This window comes from Staurois parvus, unplaced genomic scaffold (genome assembly GCF_062004578.1).
Source record: "Staurois parvus isolate SC_StPar_1 unplaced genomic scaffold, SC_StPar_1.0 ptg000557l, whole genome shotgun sequence".
NCBI lineage: Eukaryota > Metazoa > Chordata > Amphibia > Anura > Ranidae > Staurois > Staurois parvus.
In genome coordinates, this window is record NW_028318353.1 from 65203 (window position 1) to 92666 (window position 27464).

General features: G+C 44.1%; 1 protein-coding gene across 3 annotated transcripts in view; it reads right to left on the reverse strand.

Moving 5' to 3' along the window:
• Window positions 1–8715: 8715 nt before the first annotated feature.
• Window positions 8716–27464, reverse strand: part of MINDY4 (MINDY lysine 48 deubiquitinase 4) — a 128750-nt gene continuing 110001 nt past the window's right edge. For 2 of the 3 annotated variants that reach the window (XM_089691242.1, XM_089691241.1), the window contains exons 15-18: window positions 26952–27113; window positions 22083–22263; window positions 13563–13635; window positions 8716–11506 (exon numbers count right to left, since the gene is read on the reverse strand). In XM_089691242.1, coding sequence (XP_089547368.1) covers window positions 11458–11506; window positions 13563–13635; window positions 22083–22263; window positions 26952–27113 — 465 coding nt within the window. In that variant the 3' untranslated portion in view covers window positions 8716–11457. The remainder of the gene's footprint in view (window positions 11507–13562; window positions 13636–22082; window positions 22264–26951; window positions 27114–27464) is intronic. The other variant, XR_016315178.1, reaches the window with a different exon arrangement.

The window sequence follows — 27464 nt, forward strand, 5'->3', positions numbered from 1 at the left end:
CCTGAAGGTGAGGAGGGTAGGTAACAGTCTGATGGATTGGGGTAGGGAGTTCCAGAGGATGGGGAAGTCCTGGAGAAGTCCTGCAATTGGGCGTGGGAGGAGGAGACCAGGGAGCTAGAGAGTAGGAGGTCCTGTGAGGAGCGGAAGGCACGGGTAGGGTAGTATTTGGGTATCAGGTCAGTTATGTAGTTTGGAGCGGCGTTTTGAATGGCTTTGTAGGTCAGAGTTAGCAGTTTGAATTTGATGCGTTGGGCAATCGGGAGCCAATGAAGGGATTGGCAGAGGGGGGAGGCAGATGTGGAGCGGGTGGTGAGGTGGATGAGTCTAGCCGCTGAGTTTAGGATCGATTGGAGTGGGGATAGCGCTCGTTTGGGTAGGCCAGTGAGAATGGAGTTGCAGTAGTCCAGGCGTGAGATGATGAGGGAGTGTACAAGTTGTTTGGTGGTGTCTGGGGTGAGGAACGTGCGTATCTTGGAGATGTTGCGGAGGTGGAGCCTGCAAGATCTAGATAGCAGTTGTATGTGGGGTAGGAAGGAGAGGTGAAAGTCCGGGGTGACACCCAGGACTTTGGCGTGTGGGGTGGGAGAGATGGTGGCGTTGTTAGTAGTAATGGAGAGGATGGGGGGGCGCGGGGTGGGGGGACACCAGGAGCTCGGTTTTGGATAGGTTAAGTTTGAGGAAATGGAGCGACATCTAGTCTGATATGTCGTTTAGGAGGTGGGCTATGCGGGCAGAGAGTGAGGAGGTGAGGTGAGGGGTGGAGAGGGAAATTTGGGTGTTGTCGGCATAGAGGTGGTAATTGAAGCCGTGGGAGTGAATAAGTTTGCCAAGGGAAGAGGTGTAGATGGAGAAGAGGAGGGGCCCGAGGACAGAGCCTTGGGGGACCCTGACAGAGAAGGGGAGGGAGGGGGAGGTGGCAGTGTTGTAGGTGACGCTGAAGGAGCGTTGGGAAAGGTAGAAGAACCAGGAGAGAGCAGCGTCCCTGATGCCAAGGGAGTGCAGTTTGGCAAGGAGGAGAGGGTGGTCAACAATGTCGAAGGCCGCGGAGAGGTCGAGGAGCAGGAGGATAGAATAGTGGCCATTGGCTTTGGCGGTTAGCAGGTCATTGGTGATTTTAAGTAGGGCGGTTTCGGTGGAGTGCAGGGGGTGGAAGCCAGACTGTAGGGGGTCAAGGAGGTTGTTATCAGTGAGGTGGGCGCTTAGGCGATTGTAGGCCAGGCACTCAAGGAGCTTGGAAGTGAAAGGCAGCAAGGAGATGGGTCTAAGGTTGTTAAGGTTAGTGGGGTCAAGGGAGAGTTTTTTGAGTATGGGGGTGATGTGTGCATGCTTTAGGGGGGAGGGGAATGTGCCAGTGGAGAGGGAGAGATTGAAGATGTTTTTATATTTTAGAATGGGGTGCCTTCAGACTGTGCAGAATTTTAAAGGGTGCATTGACTGGGAATAGGTTGGGAAGCACTGCCTTGGCTATAAATCATCAGTCCCTCCCCTCATGCCAGGGTACTAGGTGTAATCCTAGACTCCCACTTGTCCTTTCAGTCCCAAATCCAATCACTGTCCAAATCTTGTAGACTTCACCTCCACAACATCTCCAACATACGCCCGTTCCTAACCTCTGAAACCACTAAGCAACTTATTCACTCCCTGGTTATATCTCGCCTTGACTATTGTAACTCCTTCCTTATTGGCCGACCTCATCGCAGGCTATCCCCACTTCAGTCTATCATGAATGCAGCCACCAGACTCATCCACCTTACTAACCATTCCATATCTGCCACCCCTCTCTGCCAATCCCTCCACTGGCTTCCCATTACCCAAAGGATAAAATTCAAAACATTAAAAATAACATATAAAGCCATTTATAACTCTGCCCCAAATTATATCACCGATCTTGTCTCCAAATACCACCCAAACCGTACTCTCCGCTCCTCGCAAGACCTCCTACTCTCTAGCTCCCTTGTCTCCTCCCATGCTCATCTCCAGGATTTCTCCAGAGGTTCCCCCATCCTCTGGAACTCTCTACCCCAATTTATCAGACTATCGCCTACTCTGCTCACTTTTAGGCGATCTCTGAAAACCTCTCTCTTCAGGGAAGCCTATCCTGCCCTCAGCTAACACTGGAATCTTCTACTCCTACTACCAGTCCATCCCCCACAGGTACTAACTTTGTACCACTAGCCCCTCCCTCCTAGATTGTAAGCTCCAAGGAGCAGGGCCCTCCTAATCCTCTTGTATTGAACTGTATTGCTGCTGTATTGTCTCCCGTTATATTGTAAAAGCACTGAGCAAACTGTTGGCGCTATATAAATCCTGTGTAATAATAATAATATAAACCAACATTACACATTACTAAAAACCATAACTATATTATATAAAAACAGTGCCATTTAGTATTAAAAATAGAGAATGCCTCAATGTTCACTTGCTGCTTAATATATCCCGCCCACGTTCAGGAGCCATTGTCACCTGATAACCAATGTTAGTCACTTTACCTGTCACTGGTCATAATGATATGGCTGATCTGTGTGTTATATAAAAACATCGCCATCTAGTGATAAAAATAGAGAATGCCTCAATGCAACCCCTAAACACAGAACATACAATGGAGCATTTGAAGTCACTTCCGCTCATTGGAACCCACGCTGACACCCAGCGGGATGACGGTGTAGCTGTACCTCCTAGCCGATACAAGGCTTTCTTCTGGTGCTGATGACTATATGTTGGTATAACTGATGTGGCTGCTATGGTACTGCACTTTATATGGGGTTACTCTTAGGATCAAAGTGCTGAGTATTTCACAACAGAAAGTGTCCATATAGCACAACTGCACTTTATTTAGTATTTTTATATAGTTTATGGATTATGTACCATTAAATATGCTTTACAGACATTTCATTTATATCTGCCAATTATTTTTTCCAGCCACTTCATATATTAAGCGGAGCGCTGCATTCAGTTTCTTTCCTTTATATTGGATGCTCGGGGGTTGAGCATTTCAAGAGGTATTAAAACCCAAACCAAAAATGTACAATATTGCAGATCACCAATTATTAGATGAGGTGGTTGCATTAGGTTTTTATTTGGCTCTTTCCCCGTTTTCAACTGGTGATCTGGCCAGTAACACACCTCCTGTAATAGAGCGCCCCCACTCTGGATGACGGAGCACAGGGGGCACAGCAGGCACCAGCACTGGCAGTCTGGGGGGAGGAGAATGTTATTGATTATTTATTGCAAATGTTTCTATAGAGCTGACAATTTACTCAGCGCTTCACATATACAGCATATTGTACATCAGTCTCTGCCCTCAAGGAGCTTAAAGTCTAAGATACCCAATGCTAGACATACACGTATAGATTTCTAAACGAGAATATTTGTGGGAATATTTGTACCAAAAATCTTTGGATATTCAATAAACGGATGAATGTTCGAAAATGGTTTTTTGCTTTTAACATTCAATTGTAAAATAAATGTAATTTCTGAACAATAACCACATACACTGTCCTAAAATTGGTCTGATCGAGAAAAGCCCCCCCCCCCCCCATGAATTTTCCCGTCACTGTGGTCAAAAACGAAGATTGGTTTGACCCCACAAGTGGTTAGAAAATCAAACAAAATGTTCTTAAAACTAAAATTTTGTTTAATTTTTAAATCTATATGTGTATGGCCAGCACTCGCCTTCATACATACACATACTAGGGCCAATTTATACCGCAACCAATTAACCTACCAGCATGTCTTTGGAGTGTGGGAGGAAACCTGAGTACCCGGAGGAAACCCACACAGGCACAGGGAGAACATGCAAGTAGTACCTTAGTAGGGATTTGAACAGATGCTAGATGTACCAGCAGATTTAGATACACTAACAAATTGAAGCCAAACTCCAGCTAATACTTTATAACCTGTTACAGCAAACAGTTTTTTTTTTCTTTTGGGTTAAAGGTTTTATATAAATAAATAAAAGCTGATCATTGTAAGCACCCCTGTCAGTGTTAAATGTTTTGTCTCATCCTGTAACTGATAAATCTGCAGGAGAGTTTGTTCTTTTGTAAAACAGACTTACTGGCTAGATCACCAGATAAAAATAGAAGAAAGAAAGCCTAACAAACAACGAATGCAGCCATCATATCAAAGAATTGGTAACTGCAATATAGTAACTGATGGCTTTTGAGTTTAATACTACTTTAACTTCAGCAGTTTCATTAGTGAGATTTGGAAAAATAATTGAGGGGATATCATTTCTTTTTAGTCAGCCTTTAAAAATATACTTATTCATAGGAAATCTAAAAAAAAATTGACAGGGGTAAATTAAAACATTCCTGACTCCTGGATGCCCAATTCTATGAGATTTAACAGTCGCAATATCCCACAATAGATTGTACGTGTCTATTGATGCCTCTGATCATAAACTTCAAGAATAATTTCCAACACAACATGGCTGATAAAGTCAATAGGCAGAAAAGTGGCTAAGTGGTTAGCACTTCCACCTGGCACTACTCGGGTCGTTGGTTTGAATCCCAATCACGGCACCACCTGCCTGGAGTTTGCATGTTCTCCCTGTGCCTGTGTGGGTTTCCTACGAGTACTCCGGTTTCCCCCCACACTCCAAAGACATCCTGAGAGGTTAATTGGCTCCTGTCTAAATTGGCCCTAGTATGTGTATGTATGAATGTGAGTTAGGGACCTTAGATTGTACGCCCCTTGAGGGTTAGGGACCTTAGATTGTACGCCCCTTGAGGGTTAGGGACCTTAGATTGTACGCCCCTTGAGGGTTAGGGACTGATGTGAATGTACAATATATATATGAAGTGCTGCGTAAATTGACAGCGCTATATAAGTACCTGAAATAATAAAAACAATAATGGAGCCAACAACATGAGCCCATTAATATCTTCTCCTAACCATCAGGAAGAAAGTGCTATCCTAACCCTTCTCTTGGACCAGGGGTATATATCATAAATTAAACAGAATTACATCTTACTGACCCCCTAGACCAGGGATGTCAAACTGGCAGACCTCCAGCTGTTGCAAAACTACAAGTCCCATCATGTCTCTGCCTTTAGGAGTCATGCTTGTAACTGTCAATCTTGCAATGCCTCATGGGACTTGTAGTTTGGCAACAGATGGAGGGCCACCAGTTTGATACCCGTGCCCTAGGAGCTTGATAACAGATATAATGCTACTGTGCAGATGCCATGATCCTCCATCAATGAGTATGCAGTCCTGGTGTTGAACTGTAATAATAAATCCCATTGGAATCAAGCCGCCACTCACAATAGCACTTTACATTTACATTATTTTCTAGTCCATAAAACGGGGTTTTATTTCCAGTTCAAACAAAATTCTATTTTATAGGCTCTCTTCTTTTGGAAAATATATAATATTCAGGTATTTTTAGAAATCAGGAGATATTTATTATCATTTACCAACAAAAGAAAGACCAATTTGTCCTGAAAATAACAAGGTATAATCCACCTGAATACACAAAGTAGTTGTCATTGTGTGCAGGCATTGAGATTTGTTTACTCCCAGTCACTAAGGGGTTAAAAATCCAAATTTCTTTATCATACATCACAGGACAAATAGCAGGCTATTCATGATGATGTGGGTTATAGGCCACCTATAGGTAAATGGACACTGGCTGACCAATCAGAGAGGAAGTCCTCCCCTATATAACCCCTCCTATACAGGAAGTGCGTCCATTTTTTTCACCAGTGTCTGTAAGGTGGATGGTCACTGAAAGTGTTGCTTGTGTTCCTGGAGCATACCTGAAGTTCCAGAACGGTTCCATTAGAGAATCGGACACTTTAATCGGATCCATTCGGAAAGCTGTGAGCCAAAATGGATGGTACCCGAGCCTCGCTGGATGAGGAGAATCCTCGAGGTTTTGCCTGTAATGCAGCCTTATGGCGCTGGACCCCACGCAGATGGAACCCTGTGCAGTTTTAAATCTGACCAAGGCACTTCCAGCGGGGTGCTATACAGGCAGTGACCCCTCAGTATGGGGACTGAGTCCTTAAAGGTCTGTATGACGATGCCCACCGTGATGGGTAAAGGTTGGTGCCTGACGGTTGTCAGGGACCTGCGGCGGGACTGGTGAGAGATCTCCTTTTTCTCTCTGTAAGAAGAAACAAAGAAAGCTCTAAATCGGAGGGAAATGGAGAGGTGTTGTGACTACGCTGGTCACAGGCACTTCCGGTTCCGGTCAGACAACGGTGCCTGAGACTTCCAACCATCTCCAGCAGTCCGGAACCTCGTTACCATACACAGCGGCCAGCACCCCATGGGATGAACCCCTGCAGGACACAAACGGCTATACTGATGAGCTTTTTAATCACCTTCACATTGTGAGTTTTTACCAGGGTGGATAAAAATCAATGATTTTTTTTAAAAAATAAAAATAAAAAATCGGATTTTTTTTATTTAAATCGGATTTTTTTTATTTAAATCAGATTTTTTTTTAATAAAATGCTTTTTGAGGAAAATATATTACCATCCAAAGGTTATTCCATCATGAAATAAAGATTAGTTTTTTAATTATGTAGAATAAGGCTGTATGTGTTTACTTGTTTTGGTAAATAAATTCCATGAATCCATTCACAATGTCATGCTCTTCCAGAGGTTTTTGTAAGATTATTGGGCAGTTTCTCTGCCTACAAGATATTATCACAGATGATCGGTTTACTTTTGCAGTTCTCAAAACTGAATCTGACTCAGCGGAGATCACAGGCCTCTTCTTCACAGCAAAAATGTTATAACATGAACAGAGTTAAGAAAAAGACCTTCATCCTAACTTCTACAAACCTCTGAATACAGAATCAGCCCCTCCAGTGCGAAGTTTCAAGAAGTTCAGTGAATAGAATAGAAACAATATTTTTCTGATTGTTTGGAGTGGAATAGATCTGCACAAGAAGAAAGTGAAACTAAGTGTGAGGGGGAGGGGCTGACAGTCTAAGTTTCTTAAAATATATATATTTTGTTTAGCCAAATTAGTTACCAAACATGGATGTTTAAGCAAATCACATCTGCTGGAATGTTATTGTTTCAGATGAATAAATCTATTTAAATTGTTATTATTAAGGTAATGATTATTTTTCTCCTTTCTAAGTACAACAGAAAAGTTGTCCAAATATGAATGATTAACCTATTAAACTGGGGATAAAAAAAAACTAATATGAAAAGTTGTTATTCTAAAAATCTTCATCTACTTGTATATTAAAGTTACACCAGCAAGAATTAGTCTTTATGTAGAAAACTAGGATTTAAATCAAGCCTTACTGACTAGTGATTTAAATCAAATCCACCCTGATCTTTACTATTGTGGCTCATTAAATATTCCTTTTATACTGCACTTAGAAGGCGCCTCTCTTCTCATCATTTTTTAACAGCCAACCAGCACATAATGCCTTTGTCTCTCCGCCACTCAATTTGGTTGTCAGTAACAAAGCGAGAAAGTCCCTGTGTAATCTCCAGGTTGCATTTGGAGGTGGGGGACAAGAAGTCAGTATTCTTACCCTGAGAGGGCTCCTAAAGTGAGGAATATGGGAGCTGCCCAAACTGAACTGTAATCTACCTACATTGCATCGAGAAATGGAGAACCAGTAATTATTATTATTATACAGTATTTATAAAGCGCCAACGGTTTGCTCAGCGCTTTACATTATAATGGGAGACAATACACGAGACAGTACAGTAACAATACGATTCAATACATGAGGGGTTCAAGGGCCCTGCTCCTTGAAGCTTACAATCTAGGAGAGAGGGGATAGTGATACAGGAGGAAACAACTGTGGGGCATGAAGTGGTAGGAAGAGTGGAGGAGTTCAGTAATTAGCTGAGGGCAGGGTAGGCTTCCCTGAAGAGATGGGTTTTCAGGGTGCGCCTAAAGGTGAGGAGGGTAGGTGATAGTCTGATGGATTGGGATAGGGAGTTCCAGAGGATAGGGGAAGCCCTGGAGAAGTCCTGGAGGCGGGCATGGGAGGAGGAGACCAGGGAACTAGAGAGTAGGAGGTCTTTGAGGAGTGGAGAGTACGTTTTGGGTGGTATTTGGATATCAGGTCAGTGATGTAGTTTGGGGCAGTATTATGAACAGCTTTGTACTTCAATGTTAGCATTTTGAATTTTATCTGTTGGGCAATCGGAAGCCAGTGAAGGGATTGGCAGAGAGGGGTGGCGGATATGGAGCGGTTTGTGAGGTGGATGAGTCTGGCCGCAGCATTCAAGATGGACTGAAGTGGGGATAGCCTGCAGTGAGGTAAGCCGATGAGGAGGGAGTTGCAGTAGTCAAGGCGTGATATGATAAGGGAGTGAATGAGTTGCTTAGTGGTTTCCGGGGTTAGGAACGGACGTATTTTGGAGATGTTGCGGAGGTGAAGTCTACATGAGTTAGTCAGCGATTGGACCTGGGGCTGGAAGGACAGATTGGAGTCTAGGATGACACCTAGTGCTCTGGCTTGAGGGGAGGGACTGATGGTGGAGTTCTTGTAATGATTGAGCAGCCCCAATCCTCCTCTTCTCAGGTCCCCCACTGGTGCTCCTGGTTCCTCCCAAGCCGCCCACCTCATAGAGTGTCCACCATGGCAAGCCACTTGCTATGGGGGCACTTGTACAGGCTTGCTCCAGAAAAATACAAACTCCATGCAGGTAGCCCTGGTGGGACTCAACCCACACATGCACAGCAATGACTGCTCCACCATATGAAGAACAAGAAGAAATACTAGATGCTTGTTCAATTTTAGATATATTTTTCATCACATATACAAAACAGTAATAAAAATAAAATGTCAAATTCATTTTTTGGATATTATTTACAAAGTAAACCAAATGACAAAAAGCAAACTTGTCATCACAGCAAATAAATCAAACCATCATAAACACTTTTTCAACCTCCGGTGTCCAAAGAAATCCCAAACTGAGGAAACTCTGGAATCTCCAGCTCTGAAGTCTGAATTCAGAATCTCTGACATTTTTTCAGTTTAATAATCTGATCACCTCCAGCCAACAGAGGTCCTTGAGTTGCTGGAGGCCATGCCGAAAACCCTTCTGGATAAAGGTCAGCATTTGCATACTGTGTGCCAATAGTTAGGAGTTTCCTGGGGCATTCCGAAAGAAAAGTAAGAAGAAGGCATCTCTTCTAAGTATTTTGGACAGTTCAAACTTGTCACTTCAGTAAAGACACCACATTGCTTCCTTGCCTTCAAGATCAAGCATAACATTGGTTCTTATCAGTGTGCAGTAGGGGCACGCCACCATAATTCTGGCTTCTGGCTGGGATGGCTGGCTGTAAGGTACCCCTGCTGGTATGATGGGGGTCCTGTGGGATCTTCCTGTGGAAAAGAAATTGAATCAAGCATTTGCTGGAAGTCGGGAGTATTTCCCTGGTATAGAGGGTTCCAAGGGGCCCAGTGCCTCCTGATTTGAACTATGCTACCTTGTCTGGCTGAGGGTTGGGAAGGCAGAGGGCCTGTGGTGTTAAAGGAGAAGTTCTACCCGTTTTTGGGGTGGAACATGTAACATGTTCCCACTGCCGGAGTCACTGCCTGACCCCCTGCATCTAGTCACATCTGTCACTATTTTTAAAACAACATCAACTTCTGTGAATGGAAACTGAGAAGTCATGACAGTTTTTGCACCTGTCGACTTGTAGTTCTCAATGAACTACCACGGCACTGTTGAGAGCTCTGGTAGTTCATTTTCTCTTCCTATCAGTGTGTATCTGCCTGCCTGTTTGAGGTACGAGCGCACAGATACACTGACAAGTCTGCAGGAGCCCTGCGTGGCACCCGCGATCAGGGTGCAATGCTCTCTAGGCTTCAAGTACAAATAAATAAATAAATGCACTTTTACCTGCAAAAATGTGCATTTATTTATTTTTTTATTAGGTGAACTTATCTTTTAAAGACCCCCTAGAAGCGGTGCCCCTCGGGTGCCAAAGTAGAACTATAGGTTTGGGACCACACTGTATGAAACAGCGCTTGGCTACGACATCTAAGCTTCTTTTCTGCACCATACCACATGGACTAGGTCTTTTGGTCAAGACCTGGGCAATTTTTGTTACCAGCCCACGAGGCCTAGCCATTGCACTGGCATCTTTTTACATTTTCTATTTATTTTTCTCATGTGTGCACCAATTGCAATTATTTATGTTTTTTTCAAGATTGTTGGCTGTGCATTACTGGGCCTACCCTGAAGTCTAGGGGAAGGATGTGTAGCCATTAAGCTCCTTCCTCCCCTGCCTTGCAGGGAAGGGGGTTCCTTTTGGGAGAGCCCCTCACCTAGTACTCATTGGTCGGCTTCAGCTGATCATGAGCAGTGGGGTCCACTGGGCCTTTTGGCTAGGTGAACCTGAGTGTGCCTGAGAGGGGGGTGGGGTTCAAGGAACAACCCTTCCTCTTCAGACCATTTGACACATTCTAAGGACACTTTTTTGTGTGTTCTAGAGCAGTGGACTCCACACTGCAGTTCGAGGGCCCTTTGCTTGCTTTTATCTGGTTCTTGAGGCACTTTTCCTCCCACTGATACAAGACACTATTCCTCCCGCTGACACCAACAATGGGGCATAATTTCTCCTACTGACACTGACATCAGCAATGGGGCCCATTGACACCAGCAATGGGGCCATATTTCTCCCACTGACACCAACAACAGGGCACTATTCCTCCCACTGACACCAATGATGAAGCACTCAAGCTGACACCAACGATAGGGCACTATTCCTCCAACTGGCATCAGCAACGGGGCACTATTTTTCCCCCCAATACCAAAGATGCAATGTTTACTCCCACTGACACCAAGACAATTTCAACTCCCAATGGAATGGCCACAAACCAGCCCCCTAAAGTGTGAAGGACAGTAAATTGGCCCTTTGTTTAGAAAGTCTGGAGACCCCTGTTCTAGAGCACTTTTTTGGTTCACTTATGGTATTTTGCTTTTATGGACCACAATATGCATGGACAGGACCATATTATTCTATGTATGGTCAGGACCACACTATTCTATATGGTCAGGACCACACTATTCTATGTATGGTCAGGACCACACTATTCTATATATGGTCAGGACCACACTATTCTATGTATGGTCAGGACCACACTATTCTATGTATGGTCAGGACCACACTATTCTATGTATGGTCAGGACCACACTATTCTATGTATGGTCAGGACCACACTATTCTATGTATGGTCAGGACCACACTATTCTATGTAGACTGTGTGAGCTGAGTGAAACAAGGAACTGAAATTGCACAAAAACACAAAATCCACATTATCTGACGTTTCCTGAAGCTCTTGCGTTTAAGGCGGCGCATTGCAAATGGTCTTTTACATAGGAGACCACATATCCAGGCAGATACAGGCCCCTGGGGAGAGCTGTGATTTGTCTTTACTTTTATAGAGAATCGCATGAAGTGAATGTCCTAGAGGCTGGTGTACGCTGGCAGTTCATATCATGTGGCTTCTGGCATTAAAGAATGGGGTCTGTCCCATTCCAGTCTACAACAGCACCTTTCCATCTGAAAAACAAGGCCGTGAGAAGTTCATGTTAAAGCTGAAGTTGAATCCATTTAAATATTTTGTCCCCCCCCCATCAGTAGGCTAAAGACATTTTTAAATAACCCCCACACCCCCCTACACAAATCAGTGCTACAGCCGCTGATTGAGCCACTTCTATCCATCAGGTCAATTGCACAGATGTCAAAAGACAAACCGACTTCTGTTCAGCTGCAGTGCCCACACATGGATCGAAATTGGGCCGGTCCCTGCTCAACTGACCGAATTTTGATTCATCTATGACCACCTTTAAAGAAATGAAATCCAATGAATGAAAAGGGATGGTCAGATTGGGTAGGAAAGAGCTAGGTGTGGCTTGAAGTCCTCCAGCCAAGAAATGACGCAGGATCTATTTGGCTGGCTGCAGCTTCTAATCCACATTGTGAGATGCTCACCGTGTGAAGTAAAGGAGAGGAGCCCACCCACAGACACTGAAGGGGGGGAAACCAGCAAGACACCCAGTGCGGTAAACAGAGGGAGAGCCCTGCAGCCTCGTGTCCCCTCCCAACAGCAGACAGTCCACTCTCAGAAGCCAAAATACGGTACTGTATATACAAACAGCAGAGTTTGCAGAGTCTCCCCAACCATCCCAACAACAGCACATCTCTTTAATCAAAAAATAATAATTGGCAAACAATGGGATCTCCAAAATATACATCATGCCTCCAATCACACCAAAAAGGGTTCATTTTAGGGGTGTTTGTACTGTGCTGCTATTTTAGGGCATCATGAAATGTGATAAGCAGTTAAAAATGATTATTTTTTCCCTTATATAGTAAAAAAAAAAAACAGTGATTATTAAATCCCACCAAAAGAAAGCTCTGTCTCAAAAAAAGATTTACAATTCATCTGGGTACTGTGTTACATGTCCGAGTATCTGTTATTCAAACTAACACAACACTGAAAAGTGAAAAATGGTGAAAAAACATATGAGTGAAAACAGCGGCAAAAAATATAAAATTCAAGCTGCTAAACCTCACCCTCTACTAAAAGTAATAATGAAATCAAAGTGAAAAGGTAGCGCTAATTAAACAAACTTATTTTTGTGACAGTGATGCAAAAAATATAAAAATAAATACAATAAAATATTGTGCAAATATTCATAAAAATACAAAATATTCAATAAAGTGATTCAAACAATGTCTCTAATGTCTTTCAATTCAAAAGCATCATAATTGTGCAAAACTCCATCACCAATAGAATTGAATGAGACGTCGGAAGCTTATGGAATGTGGTGACGTTACTCCGAGGCTCCACCATACGCGTTTCGTCACTTGATGTCTTCACGGAGCGGAAGGGAGACGTCAAGTGACGAAACAAGTAGGGTGGAGCCTTGGAGTGACGTCACCATGTTCCGTAAGCTGTCGGCGTCTCTGGATTTTGAAGCGGTTTTATGTGTTTGCGGTTTATGTTGGCTTATGGCACTTAAAAATGTGTGTTGTTTGGATATAAAGCTTTTAAATAAAAACTCGCTATACAGTATTACACTATTTCCTGCTCTGTTCTCTTCCTTTGAGTCTATATGGTTTACAAAGATCCATACATTATAAGAAAGACCTTCTGCTGCCAATCATCAGTCTGCAGACCATTGCTCCCAGAGCTAACACGCGATTTGCTAGTTTATAATTTTACTAGCAATTTGCTCTGGTGACTTCATTCAATTCTATTGGTGATGGAGTTTTGCACGATTGGTGGTGGATTTTCAACATTATGATGCTTTTGAATTGAAAGACATTGTTTGAATCACTTTATTGAATATTTTGTACTTTTTATGAATAATTGCAAAATTTTTTATTGTATTTATTTTTATTTTTTTTGCATCACTGTCACAAAAATAAGTTTGTTTAATTAGCGTTACCTTTTTCACTTTGATTTTCAAAATTGAAAAATGGCCTGAAAAGGAAAGGAGTACAACATGCTGGTATTGAGATGGTTTAGGTCCCACATAAAAAAGGTATTGTATGTATGATACAGGTAACCACACTAGACCTAAAAGTAATAAATATGAGCTGTACTCACTTGGTCCTGATACAGAACTCCAGCGGGGGAACCAATTCATTGTCTTCATCTTCTACATAATTCCCTGAGGTATCTGAGAAGACAGAAGGAGCAGATATGAGATGAGAGAGCCATTGCTTGTCTACAAGTCACAGAGCTGCTAATACAATAGACCAGTGATGGCGAACCTTTTTGAGCCCGAGTGCCCAAACTGCAACCCAAAACCAACTTATTTCTTTCAAAGTGCCAACACTGCAATGAAACCTGAATATCGAGCTTTTGGTTTAGAAAAAACAACTCGTACAGTAGTGCAAACTAATTAACAGTACAGGGATGACCAGAGACTGCGGACACAGTACAGGAGATGACCAGAGACTGCGGACACAGTACAGGAGATGACCAGAGACTGCGGACACAGTACAGGAGATGACCAGAGACTGCGGACACAGTACAGGAGATGACCAGAGACTGCGGACACAGTACAGGAGATGACCAGAGACTGCGGACACAGTACAGGAGATGACCAGAGACTGCGGACAGTACAGGAGATGACCAGAGACTGCGGACAGTACAGGAGATGACCAGAGACTGCGGACAGCACAGGAGATGACCAGAGACTGCGGACAGCACAGGGATGACCAGAGACTGCGGACAGCACAGGGATGACCAGAGACTGCGGACAGTACAGGAGATGACCAGAGACTGCGGACAGCACAGGAGATGACCAGAGACTGCGGACAGCACAGGGATGACCAGAGACTGCGGACAGCACAGGGATGACCAGAGACTGCAGACAGCACAGGGATGACCAGAGACTGCAGACAGCACAGGGATGACCAGAGACTGCGGACAGCACAGGGATGACTGCTGACCTTTGGGGAGGGAGGGGGAGCGGGTACCTGAATTTGACAGGTACCCGCTCTTACTTCCGCAGAGTTTTTTTTTTTATCTTACCTGTTCCTTTATCCAGCCGCGCGTTGTCTTCCCGGCTTCTGTAGTGTGGGCGGACAGCCGGATGCCCAGTGCGCATGCGCGAGAAGCGCTGCGCTTTGTGATTGGTCCGGCGGCTTCTGGGATCTGTCATGTGTCCCAGGTACCGCCTTACCATTCACAAAGAGCACTGCTTCTTGTGCATGCGCACTTGGGACCCGGCTGTCACGCACACTACAGCCGGGAAGACAGCGCGCCACTGGATTCTCCTGGCGTGCCCACAGATAAGGCTCGGCGTGCCGGCTGTGGCACGCGTGCCACGGGTTCGCCATCACTGCAATAGACGGTCTGGGAGCTGCACCACTCTCCAGAGACTGGCAGGATTAAAGCTGATCAAACCCAATCAAAAAAATCCCATTTACGTTTTTACATGTTAATGTAAGGTTTAACCACTGAGGAAATGGCTGCCCGCATTGTACTGAGGATGGGCGGCCCGTACAGGCACAGTGACGTATCTGTGCGTCGCTGACCTCTTCCAGGTACAGCGCCCCCCCCCCTCCCCTGCTGACTACCACTGTGATTGTACACAGTGGGAGTTTGTCAGCAGTTCCCAGCCAATGATTTATGGCCGGGACCTGCTGATCGGCTGTGTCCAATCACAGTCCAGAGCCCTGTGTTGACAATCAACAAAGGGTTCTGGACACAGGGAAAAAAGTCTTTATGTTCCTTCTGCCTGTTTTACAGGAAAAAGAAACAGAGGTTTTTAGTAAAAAGCAGAACATATTACACACATTAACACTTAAACAATTAAAATAACTATCGCCAACTGATAAATTCCTGTAGAAACAATACTTTCTTGGCTACTCCCCCTGAGAGCTGTACCCCTTCCCAGCCAATGTAATTAGTACAGTGACAGTGTATAGTATTATCAGTGGCCACTATATTACTGTCACTGATGATGTCAGTGTCAGTTTCCACCCAGTGTCAGATTGCCAGTCGCACTACCAAAGTCCCACTATAAGTCGCTGATCGCCACCATAAGGAAGCAAGCAAAAAATTCCAGTATATGTACCATAATTTGTAGACACGATAACTTTCACACAAACCAAAATTAATATACGCTTATTGAGATTTGTTTTTACCGAAGACATGTAGAAGAATACATTTTGGCCTAAATTCATGAAACATTTTGATTTATTTTATTAGATATATTTTATAGCAGAAAATAAAAAAATATATATATTTTTAAATTTTCAGTCTTTTTTGTTTATATAATAAGAAAACCCAATGGAGATCAAATACCACCAAAAGAAAGCTTTATTTGTGTGAAAAACAAATGACCACGCAATTACCGGTTAAAGCAGAGCAGTGCTGAATAGCAAAAAATAACCTGGTCATGAAGGGGGTAACACCTTCCGGGGCTGAAGTGGTTAAAAAAAGATTTTATTCTTTTTTTAAATTTTCAACCTTTAATAAAATAATACCTAGTGACCTGTCCTGACCTGTAGATCCTTGTTCACGTACTTCCTGTTGTCGGGTGACAACTGTTTTCCAACTGTGTTTCTGGGAGACTACAAGTGGCTGTGCAGATACATATTGCATAGGTATGTTCCACTGTTGTCACCATTAGGATGCCGATGCAGAGCAATCTTTACAAAGAGGCAGCCTGGAAGCATTCTTTATAAAGATGTTGATCTTGTTTCCTGCTTGTGTATTGGCTCCATGCTTTTTCCAAAAGTCTGCACTAAGCTGCAAACCTAATTTAAGGCATTCCTACAAATGCAGTTTTATGTTGGTCAGTCCATAGATTTATTTATTATTTATTTCAGGTACTTATATAGCGCCATCAATTTAAGCAGCGCTTTACATATATATTGTACATTCACATCAGTCCCTAACCCTCAAGGGGTGTACAATCTAAGGTCCCTAACTCACATTCATACATACACATACTAGGGACAATTTAGACAGGAGCCAATTAACCTACCAGCATGTCTTTGGAGTGTGGGAGGAAACTGGAGTACCCGGAGGAAACCCACGCAAACACAGGGAGAACATGCAAACTCCATGCAGGAGGCACCGTGGTTGGGAATCGACCCCATGATACAATTACTGCAAGGCAGAAGTGCTAACCACTAAGCCACTGTGCTGCCCAGATGATGACTTTTTGTTCATTCATCCAGAGGACTGAATGAAAAAAAAAAATGATTTCATTCTCCCATCAACTCACAATCTCCCATGGAGCTAACGTATTTTTTTTATAATGAACTTTTTATTGATTTTCAAACATTTACAACAAACAGAGTTGCATAGAAACACAGTGTGACAAACATAAAACAACAAAAGGACAGAGAAATAGGCTCATCGATGAGCGGTACATAGATAAATATAATGTCAATACATAACAGTGAATTAGCAATCATTTTCAGACAATTGAGTAGACAAGTCAGAAATGGAAGTATCCCGCGGTTCCCAAAATGCTTCAAAAGTGGGTACAGAGTTAATGTGCAAAACAGTGAGGTACTCACGAGCCGGGCCCTGTTTCTTCTTGTACCAAATTGTACTGTAACTGTAATGTCTGCCTTCATTTTGTATGATATATAAATCCTGTATAATAATAATAATGTTCAATTTTTCTAATCTCCACTATAACCTTCCTCATTTCCGATAATATAGGGGGCGTAGTAGAAAGCAAATGCACGGGGATGGTTCTCCTGGCCACCATTAAAATGTGGGAGGAAAGTTTCCTTGCAATCTTGGAGAGGCCTGAAAAAGGTAGGCCCAACAAAAAAATGGATGGGCTCAAATGAAATAAGAGCCCGCAAAAGTAGCCGTAGTAGGTTAAGGACCGCTCTCCAAAAGGGTACAATGTACTGGCAAGCCCAAAAAATATGGAAGAGTGCCATTTTCCTCACCACAACACCAGCAGACAGAAGAAACATTCAGGTTACGAGCATGGAGAACCTCAGGAGTTCTATACCAAAACATCAGAATGTTCTAAGTGTTTTCTTTATATACTACACATATAGAAGATCTGGAAGCAGCTTCCCAAATCCTGCTCCATTGATTTAAGGCGATGTCACATTGGAGGATTCGGGGCCATTTACGCATATAAAGGTGTGTATCAATAGATAGGGTTAGGTGCCTAAAAGCAGCTTATATGTAGAGGAAATTATGCCGCGTTGGTATGGGCCTTGGATGCAGATACGCTCAAATGGGGTAGGTTTCTCAAGAGTCAAAGTAGAGGCTTTGGCGAAAAATAAATGGCGTAATATCTGTAGATAAACATGATATTGGTGGAGTGGCGTACGAGTGGCTTTTTGAATCTCAGAGGATTTAAACTTAAGAGTCGCTGAGTGGACCAAGTGTCGCAACTGAAATAGATTGGCCTCGGTCCAGGGGCGCACACGAGTCAAGGCCAAGCTATCGGGGAGGCAGGGATTAAATATGACATTGGTCAAGGGGGAACACAGGGAAGAGAAGGTGAATTTAACCCTACACCGCCTCCATACAGATAACGTGAACTGCATGGGTCCAAGCAGGAGATGTTTGTGAGAGGAGGTTTTAGTGTTGGTCATAGACCAGACAAGGGTGCATCAGACTCAGTTGTAGCCATTCAATCTCGGCCCATTCATTAGGGGGGTGCTGGGAGAACCGTGAGACAAGAGCCTGAAGGTGAGCAGCTAAGTAGTACGACACAATGTCTGGGGCCCCCAGACCCCCCTAGATCGAGGAGAGAGAAGGACAGTACGGCAATCCGGTGAGATTTATTATGCCAGATGAAGTGGAGGAAGGACTTCTGAAGGGAGTGCAGTTTGGACATGGGAATAGGAACAGGAAGCGTCTCCAAGAGATACAAGAGCTTGGGCAATATGTGATTTTTAGTACATTGATCCGTGCAAAGAAAGAGATGGAAAGACTGTCCAAGGATTTTAAGGATTGAGAAATTGCATGAAACAGAGGGGAGAAGTTAGCAGCATAAAGGGAGTGATATGAGGAAGTAGGGTTGGTACGGAGCTATTGTATTTTGACAACGGGAAGAGTTCTCTGTCATTAAAATACGATGATCAGTGTTGCTGGCTTTAGCCAATGACACTGATCAAGCACTTCAAACAAGCTGGTTGTACAGAAGTTGATCGAGAGATCGACTTCTGTACAACCAGCCTGCCCATAGATGGATCGCAATTTCGCCAGTTCCTGCTGAACCGTCAGACTTTCCATCCATCTATTGATGCCTTAAGACCCATAGTTATCTAAAGGGATGCATACCCTGCAGATTCTCTTAATGCAACCCTGGGATTCCTCAGATGATGATAATCAAGGCAGGCCTGCATCTCACAAATATCTCACTAAAGCAGGCCATACTTTATACAATTTTCATATTCAATTTCCTTTAGATTTACCTTCAACTTTGTAGTGCAAGGGCCTGTTTGATTGCATACAAATTGAAAGTGTTTAGATTTAACCTCATATTATATGGTTTTGGTAAATATAAATGATAATTGCACAGGAAAATTGTATAATGTGTGGCAACCCTTACCCCTGGTTCACATCCATGCGGACGTCCGGGTCGCGTTTTACACAGGCACGAGAGCCCATTCATTTGATTGGACTCCCGTGCCCGTGACACGCAGGGAAAGAAGTCCCAGCACTTCTTTTGAAAACGCAGCCCGCACGGGAACCTCGGTTCCCAGTACAGTTGCATTTTCCAGTGCGGGCGGCGTGCCAGTAGAACTAATGGCACCCACCTGCATGTCTGCATTTCTGTGCGGGTGGTGCGGCTGCAAGGATTTTCGTGCAGATCCGCAGCAGCACCACCCACACAGATGTGAACCTAGGGTCAGGCTCCCTCCACACAAAGGGCCTGATCAGGTCCACCTGTCAGTTTTTCAGGCAGACCTGATTACACCCTCCATTCACCCCTATGTACCGGAGGCTATATAATGGACTTGTGTCCATTTACAACCACCTACCTTCAATCCAATCTAGGATGATAAAAAAAAAAAAAAAAAAAATGGAAGTCCGTGTACTCCCGACTGCCCATGGAGCAGAGTGGGCTTTGTCTGTATTCGCGCTGCAGAAACTGAGCGGACATGGACCTGTTATCTGCATACTCTGCTCTGATCAGCAGGGGATCAACGAACAGATTCCCTGCTGATCTAAACAGAGTCTGACCATGTGAATGGGAAGATAAAAAGAGAGAGAGGGGCGCCAGATTAAGTGCAGTATTGACAATCATTTATTGCACACAATGGTATGGAACTCACTAGATGCAAGTGGGTCATAGGCATGGATAAAATATGGACGTCATCCTGATGGAGTTCCAAAGGCAGAGAGGAGAGGGTGGATGGACATCTGGGGGCCACGGCTGTGGTGGAAGCCAGGTCTCCTGACTTACATCGAGTCCTCTGCAGTGTGTACAGGCTGTGTCTCGTGCGGAACCAGGCTGGAACGCAAATGGCCTCTGGGCAGAAGTGACGTTACTACAGGAATGTAATGCCACAAGGGAGGGGCGGTAACACGTTTCAAAGCTGCTGCTTCTTCGTCAGACCTCTGACCTTTGAAACGCGTTACCGCTCCTTCCTTTCGGTATTATGTTCCCGTAGTGATGTCACTTCCGCCCGGCGGCCATTTGCGTTCCAGCCTTGTTCCGCACGAGACACAGCCTGTACACACTGCAGAGGACTCGATGTGAGTCAGGAGACCTGGCTTCCACCACAGCCGTGGCCCCCAGATGTCCATCCACCCTCTCCTCTCTGCCTTTGGAACTCCATCATGATGACATCCATATTTAATCCATGCCTATAACCTACTTGCATCTAGTAAGTTACATACCATTGTGTGCAATAAATGATTGTCAATACTGCACTTAGTCTGGCGCCCCTCTCTCTCTTACTTTCCAATACAGAGTCCAGGTTAACTCTATAGGGTGCTGCCTCATGATGGTGCTATCCAATAACTGACTACCTCCCTACCACTAATGGGACGCTAAGATTTAACCCCATCTCTCCAGCGCCAAAATTTTACCTCCCGTGTGAAAGGGGCCTACCTCTGAAAATATTACATACATCACTGTTATATCAAGATATCCTGGTGATCCCTTAAGTTCTTTAACCACATGCAATATGCATGCCCTAATAAAGGGGGAATGTTTTGAGCCCCTGAAATGCACTGGATGTTTTATGTGATCATATGATGAATTATTAAAGTTGCCTGGACTCTTGCACTATTTGATCTGGTGCTCCTATTGTGTTTTTACATTTTGAGATTTTTTATTTGTCTGTGTCCCTGTTGTTGACTTTTCCTCACTTCCTGTCAAGTAAAACTCTTATCAACAGGATAAAAAGAGAAGGAAAACCTCTCTGAGCCCCAGAAAACAGTATAAACACGATGGGAGTTGTAAAGGTGCGTGGGAGGAGCCAGCTGGCGCTGTAGGGGAGCAAGAGATCAACACTCCTGAAAGTAATGTTTCTACAGGAATTTATCAGTTGGTGATAGTTATTTTAACCTCTTCCCGTCCGGCCCCTTGCCGATAAACAGCCAGATGGGAGCGTTGCCGATGCGGGGGGACGTTTCTAAACGTGCTCCCGCATCCATTGCCTGTGCATGCTCCCTGGGAGCGTGCAGCACCACGATATGTGCCCACAGATCGATGTACGGGACCGGAGTGTGAGGTTCCGATTCATGTGATCAGTGACAGGCCAATCAGTGATCACATGCACAGTAGTAAACAAGATGTCACTTCCTGATACCATTGTTTACTACTTGTGAATTCTGTGAATGATCACAGAGGTCACATGGTACAAGGCTATTCACAACAGGCTTGTACCATGTGACAAGCTGTGACCAATTACAGCTCTCACAGTAATTCTCAGCCAGAAAGAAGGAGAAATGATTGCTTTTACACCCATAAAGGCTGTAAAAGCAATCAGTGTAAAAAAAAAAAAAAATCTTCATCAGCCCCCCACAAGCAGTACAGTGTCACTATGGTGACACTGTATTGCTAGGGTGACAGTATGTAAAGAAAACAAATAATAATTTAAAAAAAAATTGAATAAAAATGTAAAAAAATTTTCTGAATAAACTGTTTGATTGAAAGTGTTTAGATTTAACCTCATGTTATATGGTTTTGGTAAATATAAATGAAAATTGCACAGGAAAATTGTATAATGTGTGGCAAACCTAATGCCCTGTACACACTTTAAGAAAATTTTCGTACGAGGATCGATCGTCCGATAATCGGATCGTTAGTACACAGCTTTCGAGCTTTTATTTTACCAATAAATATAGCTGAATAAATTTTGACCAAAATTTATGAAGAAAGATTATTTAGTTGCAAACTTTTATAAGAAAAACACTTTTTTTCGAAATGTTTAGTCTTTTTAATTTATATAGCAAAAAAATAAAAATTCCAGTGGTGAATAAATACCACCAAAATAAAGTTTTATCTGTCTCAAAAAAATACAAAAAAATTTCATTTGGGTACAGTGTTGCATGACCGCTCAATTGTCATTCAAAGTGTGAAAGCTGAAAATTGGCCTGGAGAGGAAGGGGGGTGAAAGTGTCTGGACTTGAAGTGGTTAAAGTAATATAATTTATTTTCAAACTCACCAATCGTGAGGCAAATCTCCTCCTGTTGATTGGCCAGTCCGTCATAGTAATATAAATCAAACTTTCGTTCCGCTCTCCAGTCGCTGATCAAATCTTTCTTCAAGCAAAATAGGACACTAAAGTGACTCTCACTGCAGACCACCCAGATAGGATACTTCGGGGTCTTGAGATAGGAACCAACCTGAAGGAAAAAAGAAGGTTACTTTTTACAGCGTATGGCTAAGGAAAACATAAAAAATAAAAATACTTAGTACACTTTTGCAATACATGCTCATTTTCCCATATTTTATGCTTTAACCACTTCCCGTCCGGCCATTGCATATAAACGGCCGGACGGTGGCACTGCAGGGGCGGGTGGCCGTTTATAAACGGCCTCCCCGCACCCTGCTTGTGCGCGCTCCCTGGGAGCACGCAGCACCGCGATCTGGTGCCCGCTGTGTCCTCCGGACACAGTGGAACACCAATCGTCGGACGGGACCTCTGTACAAGGTCCCGATCATGTGATCACTGATTGGCCAATCAGTGATCACATGAAGAGTAGTAAGCAAGATATCACTTGTGACATCATTGCTTACTATGTGTGAAATCTGTGAATAATCACAGAGATCACATGGTACAGGGCTATTCACAACAGCCTTGTACCATGTGACAAGCTGTGACCAATCACAGCTCACTCAGTAGTTCTCAATGGCTTCAAGAATGCAGCAAGAGAGAGGGAGAAATGATTGCTTTTACAGCCTTTATGGGTGTAAAAGCAATCAGTGTAAAAAAAAGAAAAAAATCTTCATTACCCCCCCCCCCCCCCCAAGTAGTACAGTGTCACCATGGTGACACTGTACTGCTAGGGTGACAGTATGTAAAAAAAATAAAATAAAAAATAATATAAAAAAAATAAAAGTGTTTAAAAATTATAATTTTTGGTTATAAACTAATTTGGTAATTTGTTTTTTACTAAAAAGATAACGGAATAAATTTTGGCCAATATTTATGATGAAATACTATTTATTTGCAAAATTTTATAGGAAAAACACTTTTTTTTCAAATTTTTGGACTTTTTAATTTACATAGCAAAAAAAATTAAAATCCCAGTGGTGAATAAATACCACCAAAATAAATCTTTATCTGTCTAAAAAAAAATGCTAAAAAATTCATATGGGTACAGTGTTGCATGACCGCGTAATTGTCATTCAAAGTGTGATAGCACTGAAAGCTGAAAATTGGCCTGGACAGGAAGGGGGTGAAAGTGTCCGGACTGGAAGGGGGGGAAAGTGTCCGGACTGGAAGGGGGTGAAAGTGTCCGGACTGGAAGGGGGGGGAAGTGTCCGGACTGGAAGGGGGGGAAAGTGTCCGGACTGGAAGGGGGGGAAAGTGTCCGGACTGGAAGGGGGGGAAAGTGTCCGGACTGGAAGGGGGGGAAAGTGTCCGGACTGGAAGGGGGTGAAAGTGTCCGGACTGGAAGGGGGTGAAAGTGTCCGGACTGGAAGGGGGGGGAAAGTGTCCGGACTGGAAGGGGGGGAAAGTGTCCGGACTGGAAGGGGGGGAAAGTGTCCGGACTGGAAGGGGGGGAAAGTGTCCGGACTGGAAGGGGGGGAAAGTGTCCGGACTGGAAGGGGGGGAAAGTGTCCGGACTGGAAGGGGGGGAAAGTGTCCGGACTGGAGGGGGGGGAAAGTGTCCGGACTGGAGGGGGGGGAAAGTGTCCGGACTGGAGGGGGGGAAAGTGTCCGGACTGGAAGGGGGGGAAGTGTCCGGACTGGAGGGGGGGAAAGTGTCCGGACTGGAAGGGGATGAAAGTGTCCGGACTGGAAGGGGGTGAAAGTGTCCGGACTGGAAGGGGGGGAAAGTGTCCAGACTGGAAGGGGGGGAAAGTGTCCGGACTGGAAGGGGGTGAAAGTGTCCGGACTGGAAGGGGTTAAAGCTGCCAGACTCTGCCTGAATAGCTGGAAGTGTTACAATGACACCATATTTAAAGGACATCAAAAGAAGATATATGTAATGTTAGGTCTGTTTTAAAGCTGTGTAAGACCTTCCCTGTAGTCTTGTCTATTGTACCGGCTCCTCTCCTGGACTGTAATAGCTTACTCTGAGCGTCTCACAATGTGCATTAGAAAGTGCTGCAAGTCAGGTAAAGCCCATCTCATTATTTGGCTGGAGGACATGTGTCATCATTCAGCACTTACCTTCCCAGCCGGACTATCCCAGGTAGGTCCCTTACGTTCACTGGATTTAGGTTCTTTCCATCATGGAGCTTCAGAATCACATATGGGTGTTACCTAGGGTGGTGTGCATGTAAATATAGTCTGCCTAGGAATGCCTACTACTCCAGACTGACATCCGCCCATCAAGGTGTGGTGGGCAAATTTTGGTGTTTAGATATGGGGAGCCTCAAAAGTGCAGCCCTCGACCTCACCAAACAGGCCGCACATAAAATTCAGTGAATAATCAGTGTCAGAAACAGCAGACACATAACAGGATATAGTCAAAGACTATGAGAATGATATAAAGATGGTCAGAAACTGCACACATGATACAGATGGTCCGAGAGTGCGGGCATGACACAGGAGATGGTCCGAGAGTGTGGGCATGACACAGGAGGTGGTCTGAGACTGCAAACATGATACAGGAGATGGTCCAAGACTGCACACATGATACAGGAGATGGTCAAAGACTGCACACATGACACAGGAGATGGTCCGAGAGTGTGGGCATGACACAGTAGGTGGTCCAAGACTGCAGACATGATACAGGAGATGGTCCGAGACTGCAGACATGATACAGGAGATGGTCCGAGACTGCAGACATACTATAGGAGATGGTCTGGACTGCAGACATAATACAGGAAATGGTCAGAGACTGCAGACATGATATCGGAGATGGCCTGTGACTGCAGGCATGATACAGGAGATGGTCAGAGACTGTTGACATGATACAGGAGATGGTCAGAGACTGCAGATATAATACAGGAGATGGTTAGAGACTGCAGACATGATACAAGAGATAATCAGAGACACAAATGTGATACAAGAGATGGTCAGAGACTGCCTTCTTGCTGCAGGAGACTGTAAGCATGCTATAAGAGTTGTTGGAAACTGGGGACATACTTCAGGATAAAGTTATTGACTACATACATATTACATGAGACTGCTAGAAATCACTGCTATAACAGGGCTCTAGGGAAAACACAGATAAGTGTCTGCAGGAGCTCCGATAGCTGCACAAAAAGTGCCAAAAGGCCACATGCGCCCCCTGGGCCACAGGTTGAGCACCAGGGTATCAAGGCATATTGGTATTTGCATAACTCCTCCCAGAGCCAACCCACTGCTTACATCAGGACTGAGGGCTTCTAAGAGGAGTACTGAGGCAGGGTGCTGTGATGTTTTGAGGAAGCTATGTACAGCAGCCTGCCTGTCCTTCCCAACAGCCATGATCTGCTCGTATTGCATAGAGAAGCACAAAGTCATAGTGACTACATCACTGCATTTAAAATGAGGTATGTAAGGAGAATAGAAAAGTTGTATTTCAAATGTAATGTAGCATGTTAACGAGGAGAGGAGGGAGAAATCAGTGAAGGCAAAATACTTCAGGATTAAAAATACTGCAAGTATCCTTCCCCTCACCATCCTCACTCACACCAATGTTATTAATCCCTCAAATGTACACAGACACTCCTGGCATCAGCCTTTGGATGCAGATGGGTATTTAGGATTTGTGCTGCCCTAGGCAACACCCCTGGAGAGAGCCTCATTGACCAACAACACCCCTGGAGAGAGCCTCATTGACCAACAACACCCCTGCCCCCCACCCGAGAGAGCCTTCCTCTACCATTGCCCCCATACACAGGCCACTCCCCTCCCAGCGAGAGCGAGAAAGACACTCACCTTCACAGCTCTGGACATCCAGAGGAATGAGACCGCAGCCCGCAGTCTCTCTCAGATCCCATCTGGTCCCCAAGCCGCATGTGTCCCTTCCTTTGTCCCTTCTTCCAGTAGGGTGGTGCCGCCCCCCCCCTGAAAAATGCAGCCCTAGGCAAATGCCTTGTTTGCCTTGTGGTAAATACGCCCCTGGTTGGATGTTCTTACTCCCTCGTGAGGAATTTTTTTGTGATGAGCTAGTTTGTTTACTTATTGATTTGTATCCCTTTTGTTTCTACAATGGTCCAGTGCGAGGGACCCCATTCTTTTACTTGTATCTTGTCACGACTACTAAATAAAACATTATTGTACCGGTAAAATACTGCAAGTACAGAAAAATACCTTTTAACCTGCCGAAAATTCAGTGTGCTCCTGTTTGAGCTGTTAAGCAATGCTGCACTGAACTTCCAAGCAGTGTTGTGGGCCCTACACATTTCACCTTTGAGGGCTACAGAACACCCCCTCTATGTTATAGAGATGATGAGAGGTGGAAGTGTTCTGTAATTTCCTCCCACACTCCAAAGACATGCTGGTAGGTGAATTGGCTCCTGTCTAAATTGTCCCTAGTATGTGTATGTATGAATGTGAGTTAGGGACCTTAGATTGTACGCCCCTTGAGGGTTAGGGACTGATGTGAATGTACAATATATGTAAAGTGCTGTGTAAATAGTTGCCACTATATAAACACCTGTAATGATTAATGTATTCCAGAGTAAACAAACTTTGTGAGGGATGAGTTCTGACTCATTGTAAATTTGAGCTTCAGCTACTGAGCTCTATAAACATTAGGCTGTTTTCAGTAAACTAGTGGAGGATAATCTGGGAAACAAGTGAAAAGCAGCCTAAAGAGTCATGCTAATAAACACATAATACAGTTTGTGCTGCAGACTTTCCCATAGGTGGGGCCCAGTGTTTTTCCTCTGCCCGAAAAATTATATTCTAGGAGAATGAAGTACTTACCTGACACACGCTATAATGTTCAAAGAGGGAGAGAAAGCCAATTTCACTGCGGCTGGAGACCCCTTTTAGAACAGTGGTGTTGTCATTCCCAGAATCAAGCTCCATGATGTCATTGAACACGTTAGACACGGCTCTACCTCCCAGGATGAGATTGACAAGCTCCTGTGATTATTGATAACACATACAACCCATTGATTAAAAGAACTGAACAGAGATCAATAACAAGCCCACCATTTGTTTTATGTTACACAGATTTCCAAGTGAGCAGAAATATCATCCTATTGTGAGACTGATAAACATAACATAAGAAGAAGGAACCTCATCTCTTCCCAAGGAACTTGTAAACGTGCAAATAATTTTGCATCCTGTCTAAATTGGCCCTTGTATATGAATGGGAGTTAGGGACCTTAGATTGTACGCCCCTTGAGGGTTAGGGACTGATGTGAATGTACAATATACAGTGGGGCAAAAAAGTATTCAGTCAGCCACCAATTGTGCAAGTTCTCCCACTAA